This window comes from Suncus etruscus, chromosome 4 (assembly GCF_024139225.1).
Source record: "Suncus etruscus isolate mSunEtr1 chromosome 4, mSunEtr1.pri.cur, whole genome shotgun sequence".
In the NCBI taxonomy this organism is placed as follows: Eukaryota; Metazoa; Chordata; class Mammalia; order Eulipotyphla; family Soricidae; genus Suncus; species Suncus etruscus.
Genome location: NC_064851.1, coordinates 46,765,790 through 46,780,838, shown reverse-complemented (window position 1 = coordinate 46,780,838; position 15,049 = coordinate 46,765,790). Strand labels below are relative to the sequence as shown.

Here is a 15,049-nt window from a genome sequence, read left to right as displayed (position 1 = left end):
GTTTGTTTTTACTAATAAAGAGAGGTGGATTTTGACTCAGTAGTGTTCAGGACTCCTATCTTTGTGCCCAGGGTTCACTCTTGGCTCAGAGACCATATGCAGAGCCAGGGATCAAACCCATGCAAAGCAAGAGCCCTATCTACTTGCTGTACTGTTCTCTGGCCTGGGATGGTGCAATTTCAAATGAGATAGTCACAGAAGAAAGCCTTCTGAGGAATGATCTGGAACAAACCCAGCTGAGCCAAAGGCAGTCATGCAACAAGGGAGAGGAATGTCCCAGGAAAGAAAACTACACATCAGTGTTTGGGGGTGCTGGGGAGCACTTCTTAAGGCAACACAAATTTCTACCTTTCTGCACTGTTTCTTTTTAGTCCCTGGAAGCTCCTTCTACTCCCCTTGAATATCTGACTGCTCCTCTGCCCCCATATCTCTTCTGTCCATTTCCAGAGCCTACAACATTTATTTGAATCACCCATTTATCACACACTGTCTGTGAGCTCCTGTGTGCATCATACTAACCCTCCTGGGGGGGACATTGAGGAGCAGACAACAGAGTAATTCACTACTTGATCTAGAACTAAAGAGAAGCCTAGTCCTTTCATGCCCACTGCAGTGTCCCTACTTGAAGTTTAGAGATTCTTAAACTGTCTTCAAGGAAGGTCTCAAAAGAGGGTTATCAGCAGGAATGGGAAGCAAATTATGAATGCAGATTCCTAGACTCCACCCTAGGCCAAGCTATGACCTGGATTTTCACCAGCTATCCAGGAGGTTCTGTTGAGCTCTGATTTGGGTGCTTTGTTTGGGACAACCTGGATGTGTAGGTTCCTGGTATGACATTAATTCTGCCACCAAGTGGGGGTACCCTCTGAGATTAAAGAGAAAGGGACCCATGAGGCATTGTACTTAAGAGTGACTCCTGAGGGACCATTTGACCCCAAGAGACCATATGCAGTGTCAGAACCAGGTTTTTATTTTTTATTTTTTGGGAGAGGCCATACCCAGTGGCACTCAAAGGTTACTACTCCTGGCTATGCACTCAGAAATTGCTCCTGGCTTGGGGGACCATATGGGACGCTGGGGGATTGAACTAATGTCCATCCTAGACTAGCACCTTACCACTTCACGCCACTGCTCTGGCCCAGAACCAGGTTTTTAAGCTATGTCCCTTCACAATAGTTAAGAAACCCAGACCTGAGTTACTGTCTTCTTAGGTCCCAAGATCTTCACTGAAACAGGAACAAGGGGTGCTATGTCAGCTCACAGAACACCGCAGCCTTGGGGCCTGGTGCCCTTGGTGCCCAGCCTTAGCTATAAGGATTCCTGGGAGTTAGGCTGGCTGTCTCCTCCCAGGTCCCCCAGAGAGCTGCCACCAATGTTTTCTCTTCAGCTCATAAAACTCAAGTCCTGGAAATGCCAGTGATGACTTTCAGTGGGTCATAAAAAGGAGATGAAGATAAGTGCAGGAATTTAGGGGGCATTTACTTCCCTTTCATGGACAAGTGACATTGGATTGGTTAGCTAGTCACCTTGCTGTTGGCATCGGGCCTAAGGCCTATCTTGCGTAGAGGAATAGGGGATAGGGGTCACAGGATTGCACTTTTGTTTGATGTTGTTAACTTGTCCAGGATGACAAATCCCAGGGGGGTTGAGGTGGGAGTTAAGGTCCTTGCACTGGCTCATGGCAGCCACAGAGAACAATTCCCTGGGCAAGCAGAGGCCACCCACTTCTCAGCTGGGCTACCTCTTCTTCCCTCTCTCCTGTTTCTCAGCTCTGCAAGGCCTTAAGACCTTGTTGGGATGAATCTTCACTGGAGGGCACTTTCTTTTTCTTCAACATGAACATTCAGTACACAGGACAGATGGGCAATGGACAGGGGACCAGGCAATTGAAGAGCTAAATCTTATGCATGGCTTAATTTATTTATTTATTTTTAATAAATTAATTTTTATCTAGGGATGTTTGAGGGGGAGAGTGCTATTCAGAGAACCCGGGCTTCTGCAGAGTAGACCACATGTCTCAGCTTGAGATGTAGACAATTCCTTTTTGTAAATTTTAAAATCTTTATTTAAGCACTTTGATTACAAAATGTGATTGTAGTTGGTTTTCAGTCATAAAAAGAACATTCCTTTTCACCAGTCCAACATTCCCATTACCAATGTCCCCAATCTCTGCCCCCGCCCTTGCCAGTATTTGAGAGAGGCTTTCTACTTCTCTCACTCATTGACATTGTCACCATAGTAGACAACTCTAGAATAAGAAATGTTCTCCATGCTTTGTTTTAATTACTGGAGGCCTTGGAAACTGAACACAAGGGAAAAATTCACTGACTCCTATGCATGGTACTTTTTATTTTTATTTATTTATTTATTTATTTATTTATTTATTTATTTATTTATTTATTTATTTTTGGTTTTTCGGCCACACCCGGCGATGCTCAGGGGTTACTCCTGGCTGTCTGCTCAGAAATAGCTCCTGGCAGGCACGGGGGACCATATGGGACACCAGGATTTGAACCAACCACCTTTGGTTCTGGAACGGCTGCTTGCAAGGCAAACGCTGCTGTGCTATCTCTCCGGGCCCGCATGGTACTTTTTGACTGAACCAAACAAACTTAACCAAGAGGTTCCTGGGCTCTCCAGGAATTTTCAGAACCATACGAGCTGCCAAAATCAGTGGTATCTCAAGACTCTTCCAGTTAGTCCTCAGTGGCCTTGGGTTTTGCTTTCACAGATTCAGCCATGAAGAGTGCAGTGACTGAATCTGTGAATGAGGAAACTAGGGAAAAAAGGGTGAAAATGACCTTGGGCAACTTTATTTAAATTTCTTTTTTTCTTTTCTTTTCTTTTTTTTTTCTTTTTTTTTTTCTTTTTTTTTTTTAATTTATTTAAACACCTTAATTACATACATGATTGTGTTTGGGTTTCAGTCATGTAAAGAACACCACCCATCACCAGTGCAACATTCCCATCACCAATGTCCCAAGTCTCCCTCCTCCCCACCCGACCCCCGCCTGTACTCTAGACAGGCTCTCCATTTTCCTCATACATTCTTGTTATTAGGACAGTTCAAAATGTAGTTATTTCCCTAACTAAACTCATCACTCTTTGTGGTGAGCTTCCTGAGGTGAGCTGGAACTTCCAGCTCTTTTCTCTTTTGTGTCTGAAAATTATTATTACAAGGGTGTCTTTCATTTTTCTTAAAACCCATAGATGAGTGAGACCATTCTGCGTTTTTCTCTCTCTCTGACTTATTTCACTCAGCATAATAGATTCCGTGTACATCCATGTATAGGAAAATTTCATGACTTCATCTCTCCTGACAGCTGCATAATATTCCATTGTGTATATGTACCACAGTTTCTTTAGCCATTCGTCTGTTGAAGGGCATCTTGGTTGTTTCCAGAGTCTTGCTATGGTAAATAGTGCTGCAATGAATATAGGTGTAAGGAAGGGGTTTTTGTATTGTATTTTTGTGTTCCTAGGGTATATTCCTAGGAGTGGTATAGCTGGATCGTATGGGAGCTCGATTTCCAGTTTTTGGAGGAATCTCCATATCGCTTTCCATAAAGGTTGAACTAGACGGCATTCCCACCAGCAGTGGATAAGAGTTCCTTTCTCTCCACATCCCCGCCAACAGTTTATTCTCATTCTTTGTGATGTGTGCCATTCTCTGGGGTGTGAGGTGGTATCTCATCATTGTTTTGATTTGCATCTCCCTGATGATTAGTGATGTGGAACATTTTTTCATGTGTCTTTTGGCCATGTGTATTTCTTCTTTGTCAAAGTGTCTGTTCATTTCTTCTCCCCATTTTTTGATGGGGTTAGATGTTTTTTTCTTGTAAAGTTCTGTCAGTGCCTTGTATATTTTGGAGATTAGCCCCTTATCTGATGGGTATTGGGTGAATAGTTTCTCCCACTCAGTGGGTGGCTCTTGTACCCTGGGCACTATTTCCTTTGAGGTGCAGAAGCTTCTCAGCTTAATATATTCCCATCTGTTAATCTCTGCTTTCACTTGCTTGGAGAGTGCAGTTTCCTCCTTGAAGATGCCTGTAATGTCCTGGAGTGTTTTGCCTATGTGCTGTTCTATATATCTTATGGTTTTGGGGCTGATATCAAGGTCTTTAATCCACTTGGATTTTACCTTCGTACATGATGTTAGCTGGGGGTCTAAGTTCAATTTCTTGCAGATGGCTAGCCAGTTGTGCCAACACCACTTGTTGAAGAGGCTTTCCCTGCTCCATTTAGGATTTCCTGCTCCTTTATCAAAAATTAGGTGATTGTATGTCTGGGGAACATTTTCTGAGTATTCAAGCCTATTCCACTGATCTGAGGACCTGTCCTTATTCCAATACCATGCTGTTTTGATAACTATTGCTTTGTAGTACAGTTTAAAGTTGGGGAAAGTAATTCCTCCCATATTCTTTTTCCCAATGATTGCTTTAGCTATTCGAGGGTGTTTATTGTTCCAAATGAATTTCAAAAGTGTCTGATCCACTTCTTTGAAGAATGTCATGGGTATCTTTAGAGGGATGGCATTAAATCTGTATAATGCCTTGGGGAGTATTGCCATTTTGATGATGTTAATCCTGCCAATCCATGAGCAGGGTATGTGTTTCCATTTCCGTGTGTCCTCTCTTATTTCTTGGAGCAGAGTTTTATAGTTTTCTTTGTATAGGTCCTTCACATATTTAGTCAAGTTGATTCCAAGATATTTGAGTTTGTGTGGCACTATTGTGAATGGGGTTGTTTTCTTAATGTCCATTTCATCCTTATTGCTATTGGTGTATAGAAAGGCCATTGATTTTTGTGTGTTAATTTTGTAGCCTGCCACCTTGCTATATGAGTCTATTGTTTCTAGAAGCTTTTTGATAGAGTCTTTAGGGTTTTCTAAGTAGAGTATCATGTCATCTGCAAACAGTGAGAGCTTGACTTCTTCCTTTCCTATCTGGATTCCCTTGATATCCTTTTCTTGCCTAATCGCTATAGCAAGTACTTCTAGTGCTATGTTGAATAGGAGTGGTGAGAGAGGACAGCCTTGTCTTGTGCCAGAATTTAGAGGGAAGGCTTTCAGTTTTTCTCCATTGAGGATAATATTTGCCACTAGCTTGTGGTAGATGGCCTTCACTATATTGAGAAAGGTTCCCTCCATTCCCATCTTGCTGAGAGTTTTGATCAAGAATGGGTGTTGGACCTTATCAAATGCTTTCTCTGCATCTATTGATATGATCATGTGGTTTTTATTTTTCTTGTTATTGATGTTGTGTATTATGTTGATAGATTTACGGATGTTAAACCAGCCTTGCATTCCTGGGATGAAACCTACTTGATCGTAGTGGATGATCTTCTTAATGAGGCATTGAATCCTATTTGCCAGGATTTTGTTGAGGATCTTTGCATCTGCATTCATCAGCGATATTGGTCTGTAATTTTCTTTTTTTGTAGCATCTCTGTCTGGTTTAGGTATCAAGGTGATGTTGGCTTCATAAAAGCTATTTGGAAGTGTTTCTGCTTGTTCAATTTCATGAAAGAGTCTTGCCAAGATTGGCAGTAGTTCCTCTTGGAAAGTTTGATAGAATTCATTAGTGAATCCATCTGGACCTGGGCTTTTGTTTTTCGGCAGACATTTGATTACTGTTTTAATTTCATCGATGGTGATGGGGGTGTTTAGATATGCTACATCCTCTTCCTTCAACCGTGGAAGATTATAAGAGTCCAAGAATTTATCCATTTCTTCCAGGTTCTCATTTTTAGTGGCGTAGAGTTTTTCAAAGTAGTTTCTGATTACCCTTTGAATCTCTGTCATATCAGTAGTGATCTCTCCTTTTTCATTCCTGATACAAGTTATCAAGTTTCTCTCTCTCTCTTTCTTTGTTAGGTTTGCCAGTGGTCTATCAATCTTGTTTATTTTTTCAAAGAACCAACTTCTGCTTTCGTTGATCTTTCGGATTGTTTTTTGGGTTTCCACTTCGTTGATTTCTGCTCTCAGCTTTGTTATTTCCTTCTGTCTTCCTATTCTTGGGCCCTTTTGTTGAGCATTTTCTAGTTCTATTAGCTGTGTCATTAAGCTACTCAGGTAAGCTCCTTCTTCCTTCCTGATGTGTGCTTGCAAAGCTATAAATTTTCCTCTCAGTACTGCTTTTGCTGTGTCCCATAAGTTCTGATAGTTTGTGTCTTTATTGTCATTTGTTTCCAGGAACCTTTTTATTTCCTCCTTGATTTCATCTCGGACCCACTGGTTATTGAGCATGAGGCTGTTTAACTTCCAGGTGTTAAAGTGTTTCTTCTGAGTCCCTTTGGAGTTCACAAATAATTTCAGAGCCTTGTGGTCAGCGAAGGTAGTCTGCAAAATTTCTATCCTCTTGATCTTATGGAGGTATGTTTTATGTGCCAGCATGTAGTCTATCCTGGAGAATGTCCCATGTACATTGGAGAAGAATGTGTATCCAGGTTTCTGGGGATGGAGTGTCCTATATATATCCATTAGGCCTCTTTCTTCCATTTCTCTCCTCAGGTCTAGTATATTCTTGTTGGGTTTCAGTCTGGTTGACCTATCCAGTGTTGACAAAGCCGTGTTAAGGTCCCCCACAATTATTGTGTTGTTGTTGATATTATTTTTCAGATTTGTCAACAGTTGTATTAAATATTTTGCTGGCCCCTCATTCGGTGCATATATGTTTAGGAGAGTGAATTCTTCCTGCTCTACGTACCCCTTGATTAATATAAAATGTCCGTCTTTGTCCCTTACAACCTTCCTGAGTATAAAGTTTGCATTATCTGATATTAGTATGGCCACTCCAGCTTTTTTATGGGTGTTGTTTACTTGGATAATTTTTCTCCAGCCTTTTATTTTGAGTCTATGTTTGTTCTGACTATTCAGGTGCGTTTCTTGTAGGCAGCAGAAGGTTGGATTGAGTTTTTTGATCCATTTAGCCACTCTGTGTCTCTTAACTGGTGCATTTAGTCCATTGACGTTGAGAGAAAGAATTGTCCTGGGATTTAACGCCATCTTTATTTCAAAATTTGGTGTGTCTTTTGGGTAGTCTTGTCTTAGATTAGGTCTTTCAGTTTTTCTCTTAAGACTGGTTTTGTGTCTGTGAAGTTTCTGAGCTGTTTTTTTGTCTGTGAAACCATGTATTCTTCCGTCAAACCGGAAAGTGAGTTTTGCTGGGTATAGTATTCTGGGTGAAGCATTCATTTTATTCAGTCTTGTCACAATATCCCACCACTGCTTTCTGGCATTGAGTGTTTCTGGTGACAGGTCTGCTGTAAATCTCAGGGAAGCTTGCTTGAACGTGATTTCCCTTTTTGATCTTGCTGTTTTCAGAATTCTGTCTCTATCTGTGGGATTTGTCATTGTGACTAAGATGTGTCTTGGGGTGGTTTTTCTGGGGTCTCTTTTGGTTGGTACTCTTCGGGCATGCAGGATTTGATCACAAATATTCTTTAGCTCTGGAAGTTTCTCTTTAATGATGTTCTTGACCGTTGATTCTTCCTGGAAATTTTCTTCCTGGGTCTCTGGGACTCCAATGATTCTTAAGTTGTTTCTGTTGATCTTATCATAGACTTCTATTTTCATCTGTTCCCATTCTTTGACTAATTTTTCCATTGTCTGCTCATTTGCTTTAAGTTTTTTTGTCTAATCTCTCCTGCTGTATGGAATTGTTATGTATCTCATCTTCCACAGCACCAAGTCTATTCTCAGCTTCTGATACCCTGTCCCAGAGCTTATCCATTTTGTCATTCACTTCGTTAACTGACTTTTTCAGTCCTGTTAGTTGACATGTTATTTCAGTTTGGAGTTTTGTGATTTCTGTCTTCATATTTTCTTGGTTCTTATTAGTGTTCTGTTCAACTCGATCCATGGTTTCTTGGAGTCCGTTGAGCATCTTCCATATTGCTAGTCTAAAGTCCTTATCTGAGAGGTTGATTAGTTGGTTGGTCATTATCTGGTCCTCAGAATTGTCATCTTCATTCTCTATGTCTGATGCTGGCCTGCGTTGTTTCCCCATTGTCACACTTGTATTGTGGGTTTTTCTACGTGTTGTGGTGGTATTCATTGTCTATATGATGCTGGCAGCACACTCCTCTGGCTCCTCCCTTTCTGGATGGGCTGACTTGCCTCTAAGGGAGGGGAGTCCTCTGTGGATGAAGCCTCACACTGGGTCAAATCTTAGGCCCGAGCATGCAACAGAGAAGACAGTCCGGAGAGAAAGGTTTGCTTCTGTGATATAGCACCGTTCTTAGTGTAATTTTTCCTTCTTGTTGCAATGGTGTTCTTTCCTTAGAAAGAGTGCACGGCCGCGTAGCAAAGCGGAGCGGCCGTGCTCCACTGGAGCCTCTTTTTGCCCCACTCGCAAGAGTTTCACGCAAGAGAACAGTAGACAGACATATACAGGTCAAACTCACAGTTTTTCACAGTTGGGCCCCACTGGGCCGGTTTACTTTCGTGGATTTTCCCCGCCTGTTGTCACACACAGGGAGCTGGCTTTTGCAAAGTTATGCCGGTTTTCATGCTCTGTAGTCCCTCCCTGATTTTTTTTTTTTTTTTTTGGTTTTGAGGCCACACCCGGTGGTGCTCAGGGGTTACTCCTGGCTATCTACTCAGAAATAGCTCCTGGCAGGCACAAGGGACCATATGGGACTCAGGGATTTGAACCAACCGCCTTATGTCCTGGGTTGGCCGCTTGCAAGGCAAACGCTGCTGTGCTATCTTTCCGGCCCCTTTATTTAAATTTCAACTACAGTTTGATCTACCTGCTCAAATAAAAGTTTGACATTCAACTGGATGGATGTCCTTTTAGGCCCATTTTGCCTGGTACTTGAAGGGCTCACACAGGCATTGTTTCTCCCCACCCCAGCCAGAGACCAAGGAAACAGTGACAACTGGACAAGCCTGCCTCTCCAGCCTCAGCTTGGGTCCCATAAATTCCTGGACATGCTTTAAAACTCAACTCAATTGTTGTCTCAGTGAAATTATCCAATAAACCTTTCTTTGTCCTGCCCTCTCCCTTCTTCCTAATTGACAAAGAACTAGCAGGTCATGGTTAAGCACATGCTTCCAGGTCTTATTTTAGCCACAGTAACTGTGTGACCTCAGGCTATTTAAGTAATCACTCTGCCTCAGTTTCCTTTGCAAAATGGTTACTACCTTTGATGGGTGGGGTTTGATACACTGATAGATGTTAACAACTTAAAAAACAACAACAACAACAACAACAAAACAACTGTCTGGCACCCAGTAAGGATTCAGAAAACACTTTGTATTTGGGCCACATCTGGTGGTGCTCAGCAATTACTACTGGCTCTATTCTCAGGGATCCTTCCTTGTGACTCTTGAGAGAACATATAAGTTTTATTTTTAGTGACTCTCTTTACCCTGACTTTTCTGTGCCCAGGTTTGAGTATTCCCTGCTTGGTATTGACAGCTTCTGACTGTGCAACGTGGTCCTTGGATGGCCACAGATTTGCCTATTCTCTATGGGTGCCCAGCAGTTTTCTTAATTTTGGTAGAGCAGGAACTCAGTGAAGTATTTCTGATTTTTTCTGGGTTCCAGATTTTCCACTAGCCTGATGGGTCATCTTCTCAAGTCTCCTTTTTTTTTTCTCCTTTTTCTCCTCCTAACATGAAGTACTTGAATAAAAAGAGCAGATCTATGTCAAAACGTTTTAGATTCTGGGATAAGCATTCAGAGAGGCAATTTACCTGGAGACAAGAAGAAAAAAAAATGGAAAACTGCATCCTCTTAGACACCACTGAAATGAAAGGCCTGCACCCCTACCCCTGGCTATCCATGACTGGGTCTCATTAGGGACCAGGCTTCCCAGAGGGGTCTGGACGCTGCCCATGGCAGATGGCTGGTCTCCAGACCAGAAGGGTATATCACTGGAAATTGTTGCAGAAACTATATAGCCAGGCAAGCTCAGCCATTCATTTGTGATCCTTTGAATTTGTGATTACCCACTCCTGGCAGAGCCCCTCTCTTGGTAGCCAGTTGCTACCCTGGGTGGTCAAGGTCCTACTGAAAGAGATGAGCCTCTTCAGCTTTGGGAGGCCATTTCAGAGTTAGTGTTCTTTTCCACAAACCCCATAGATGCTCTAGGACATAGGATATCCATGAGTCAGAAGCATCAGATAAAATGTAACCTGCCTAGTTAAATTTTAATTTCAGATAAATAGCAAATAATTTTTTTCCTTTTAAGCATAAGGGCACCTCTTTTGGATTTTACTTAGGATAGTATATATGGAAAGATATGCCTCCTGGAAAGATTGAGTCAGTATTTTTAATTTTCTGATGAGGAGTTTTTTTTTTTTTTTTTTTTTTTTTTTGGTCATTCACTGATATTTAAAATATATCCTAGCTTCATCCATACCTTGGCTTTAGGACATAAGTACTGTTGGTGCCCTAGCATCCTTGCTAAGAGGGTCTTTCCCAATTAAAAATATTAAATGGGGGCCAGATAGATAGCACAGTGGTAAGGCATTTGCCTTGCATGCAGAAGGACGTTGGTTCGTATCCCGGCATCCCATATGGTCCCCCGAGCCTGCCAGAGACAATTTCTGAGCGTAGAGCCAGGAATAACCCCTGAGTGTTGCCGGTGTGACCCCCCCCCCAAAATAAATTAAATGGGAAGGGGCTCATTTGGCTACACATGACTGTATTCAGGAGTCACTCCTGGTGCTCATGGGACTATTTATGGTGCTGGATGGAACTGGGATCAGTAAATGCATTAACCTGTTTCCCAAATTTTAAATGATTCTTTGATTCAGTGAGCCTTGGAACATACTGGATTTCTGTTGCAGCTCTAACAATCATGACCTTGATGGCTTCAAATAATGTCAATTTATTATTTGGATTTGGGTGGCCAGAAATCTGAAAGGTGCAGTAGGGCTATTGCATTACCTACTTGGGGGGGCCTTGATGCCTGGATGCAAAGTCAACTTCTTCCTAGTTTCTGCTTCTGGAGATTATTCTTAGACCTTTGCTGGAGGGCCTCTTCTCATCTGCCTGGGCTGGCCAAACCTTCCTTGAAAGGGCTTGCTCTCTTCCTCTCCCATGTGAGAGGATTCTTGTGATTGTTCATGTCAGGCCTTCCAGATAATCCAAAATAATCTCCTCCTCCTAAAGTCCCATGACTAAGCAGCCTTAATTCCATCCACAATCTTAATTCTGGTCATGCACTGCAGTGGATTTACAGATTCTGTGTGTGGAGATGGGAACAGCTTGTGGGTGTTGGGAGATTGGTGTTTTTTCCTATTGTGTGAAATGTTCCCATTCTCTACATCTCCTCATTGCAGTTTGTTCATGGAGTCCCAGACCTGGCACTCAAGGACATTGCCTGCAGCGAGGCCCTCCTAGAACGCTTCCTCATCTTTAGCCAGCGCCATGGAGCACGGATGGTGCGAGAAGCCCTGTGCCCACTCTCTCAGGGAACCCTGCAGTGGGTGGAAGATTCGCTGTATGCTAATATAGACTTCTTCAATCTCGTCCATGTGGTAAGGACACTAGCTAGCCCTAAGGAAGTCACTCTAAATCTTGGGGACTTGCTGGCTAGTCACCTGGATTTATGAGAGTGAACTCTCAGGTAGGGAGAGCACGAGCTCTTTTAATTTATTATAGTTTAGGAAGTTACAGTAATGTTAACATTTGTCATATTGATATAAAATTTACTGCACTCACTACAGAGCCCATGACCCTCCTCTATTAATTATATAGCTCGTCTAGTCTGGTCTTTCAAGACTATTCTATTATTGGGGGGGGGGGTTGGATTTTTGGCTACACCCGGTGGTGCTTAGGGGTTACTCTTGGCTCTGTGCTCAGAAATCACTCCTGGCAGGCAGGGATCAAATCCAGGTCCATTCCAGGTCAGCTGTGTGCAAGGCAAACACCCTGCTGCTGTGCTATTGCTCTGGCCCCTCAAGACATTTCTTAAGGAAACTCCAAGTGCTCAGGGCCAGGGAATTCTGATGGCAGTATTTCTAGAAGCAGTGGCCAAGGTTGAGTCTTACCATCTTACCATCTTAAGGCCACCTTAAGGCTGGCTAAGGTCCAGTCTTACCAGGTGGGAAGTAGAGGCAGGTTTGAGTCCAACTATAACTTGGCCTAAGTCCTCTCTAAGCCTTGAGCATGCAGAAAGGAGGGGAGGCCTGATTTCACTACCTGACAGCCATTTCCTTATTATGCATGACCTTTCCTGCTCCCATAGACAAATATCATACGTTGTCAATTGGTGGGAAAAGAACGGAAAAAGTCTATGCAAATATTGAATAAACTTTGTGGCCAGAGTGATAGTACAATGCGTTTGGGAATTTGTCTTGCATACGACAAATGTGGGTTCAATCCCAGGCATCCCAAATGATCCCTTGAGTCCATCAGGATAAACGACTGAGCATAGCCATAAAACCAAATTTAAAAAAAATTGAATTTTAATAAATGATAGCTTTATGTTCCTTTCTGTAGGTCTGTTCATGACTCTAAAGTTTGCTGCTTGGAATAGAAAAGCAGAACATTTCATTGACTTAAAAACTTGGGCAAGTTTTAAACTAGCTCAACTCTCTGTTCCAGAATTGCATCCAGACAAAATCCTTGGGACATGATACCATCTCCTCTTTTGTTAGACAGATAAGATGAGGGGCTGGAGAGAAAGTATAGTGGGTAGGGTGCTTGTTTTACATGGATGTAATCTACCCAGTGGTCCCCTGTCAGGTGTGATTCCTGACAGAAGAGCCAGAAGTCCTGAGGCCCCCAAACAAAACAAAACAAAACAAAAATGATAAAGCAAGGGGAATAATAATATATAAAGAACTTGTGGAGTAGTGTGGTTCTCATATATGAGAGGACACAAGCATTTTCAGGGCAACTGATGAAAGAAGCAAGGTCCAGACATCAGAAATAGTATGGGAAAAAGGAAACTTAATTGCATGCAGCTGACCCAGTTTGATTTCCAGCACCCTGATGGTCCCCTGAGCACTCCCAGCAGTAACCTCTGAGTACAGAGCCAGGAGTAAACCCTTTGCACAGCTGGGTGTGCTCCAAATTTCCACTGCAGAGATTACTCAGGAAATCTGGGCTGTGTCCTCAATTGCCTTGATTACCCTGTTACCCTAATTGATTTCTACAAGGTCATTCATTGTAGGGTATGCTTTAACATTCAGAAGCTTTCAGAGAAGGTCATTATATATATATATATATATATATATATATATATACATACATATACATATACATATATATCTGTATATATATATATATATATATATATACTTATGTAACACACACAAACATATACACACATCTATACACGGCAGTCTTAGGCACTGAATTGCAGGGGATTTTTGTTTGTTTATTTTTTTGTTTGTTCATTTTATTTTATTTTATTTGGTTTTTGGGTCACACCCGGCAGCGCTCAGGGGTTGCTCTATGCTCAGAAATCGCTCCTGGCAGACTCAGGGGACCATATGGGATGCCGGGATTTGAACCACCGTCTTTCTGCATGCAAGGCAAACACACTACCTCCATGCTATCTCTCCTGCCCCGAATTGCAGTTTTGACCTCTGTCTACACTTTATTTTCTGATGCTATGTTGTGGAGGTGTAGGTCACTGAGTGCCTGGCTGGGGAACATGAAATTTTGCCTTTTTATGGTTGCTCTCTCATATTTCAGAATATTAACTCTCAGCTTGTCAGAAAAAGTAAGGGGCCATACTTTTAGTCAAACAAGGCCCCACAGTTTCTGACAGCATTCATACTTCATCTCTCTCAAAATGTTACTCTTAAAAAGTTACCCTACAGCTCACCAGAGGGGTGTATCCAGGGTGGGGAAAAGGGCAAAGATCCCAGAAGACTCTCTTGGCTCTGAACATGGTAGCGAAATTTTCTGAAAGCTTGTGGTTCAAAGGTTTCTGTCTAAAGTCCCTAGAGTACCCTTTTTTTTAGACTATTCTTAGCTGTTTTTCAGAGTCAGAGTCTTTGCTGTTGTGATTCAAAATAGAAAAATAAGATCCCTTACTTTGGGCTCTTGGAGGAGACCTGCACCTGTGTTGAACGGGCTCTTGGAGGTTTTCTAGTGGTCCAGGACCCTACTAGCCTCTGGCCTAAGAGGTTGGTATGATCAGAAGCACCTTGAACCCTGACACAGGTAAATGCACCTATCCACTATGCCCAATGAACCTAATAGGGCAGCTCTGAACCTGGAAGGTACAAAAGGAAAATGGATAGAACTTTCCAATCAGGATTGGAACCCAAACCACAGGCCACTGTTTCCAGAGAATATGTTTATCAGACAAGATAAATCTTTCCACTCTTACACACTTTTTTGGCAGGTGCTAAAGTTCAAAATCCAGAGAACTTTGGCTGGCCACCCTCACTGACCTAAGCCCCGGTGCTCCTGCTCCAGTTCTGGAACCATGTCCAACCAAGTTCACATCTTTGGACTGGATATCTGCAAAAGCAAAGGCCCTGTGCCAAGGTTCTCCATGACATGTCAGCACTCTGTGCCTCTTAAGGAACTCCCAGCTACTCTGAGACAAGTTAGGCCCCGGCCCCAGCGCAGAGTCTTAGAAATGCCAATCTCCTGGAACTGGAGAGACAGTACAGAGGATAGGACTCTTGTTTTTCATGGACTCGACCCTGTTGGATCTCTGCCATTCCATATAGGCCCCCGGGCTTCAGCAGGAGTTAAGTCCCGAGTGCAGAGCCAGGAGTCAGACTGAACATTTACCAGGTGTTCCAAAACAAAATAAAACGCCAACTCCCACTGCCAACCTTCACTGTGACCTTCAAGGCCCATGATGATTTCCCAGCTTGGCTGCCCATAGAATGAACTGGGAAGCTTTAAAAACAATTCTGGGCCCAGCTCTCAGCCCCAAAGGGGTCAATTCCCTCAGTCTTTGATATTTTTTTAAAGTTGCCTAGATCATTCCAGTGAGTGGACACAGGAGTTTGATTTAATGTCCCGATTTCTGTAGACAAACGTAATAATAACTAACAGGACCTTCATGCCTTCGACGATATGAAGTGCCGGGAGAGGCCTGTTTTCTATTGCTCCCTTTC

At 42.6% G+C, this 15,049-nt stretch overlaps 1 protein-coding gene across 1 annotated transcript in view; it reads left to right on the top strand.

Moving 5' to 3' along the window:
- ABCA4 (ATP binding cassette subfamily A member 4) overlaps nt 1-15,049 on the top strand; it is a 168,818-nt gene that overhangs the window by 23,054 nt on the left and 130,715 nt on the right. Inside the window, 1 exon segment of the mRNA XM_049772565.1 lies at nt 11,297-11,494. Within this exon segment, the coding sequence (XP_049628522.1) occupies nt 11,297-11,494 (198 nt within the window).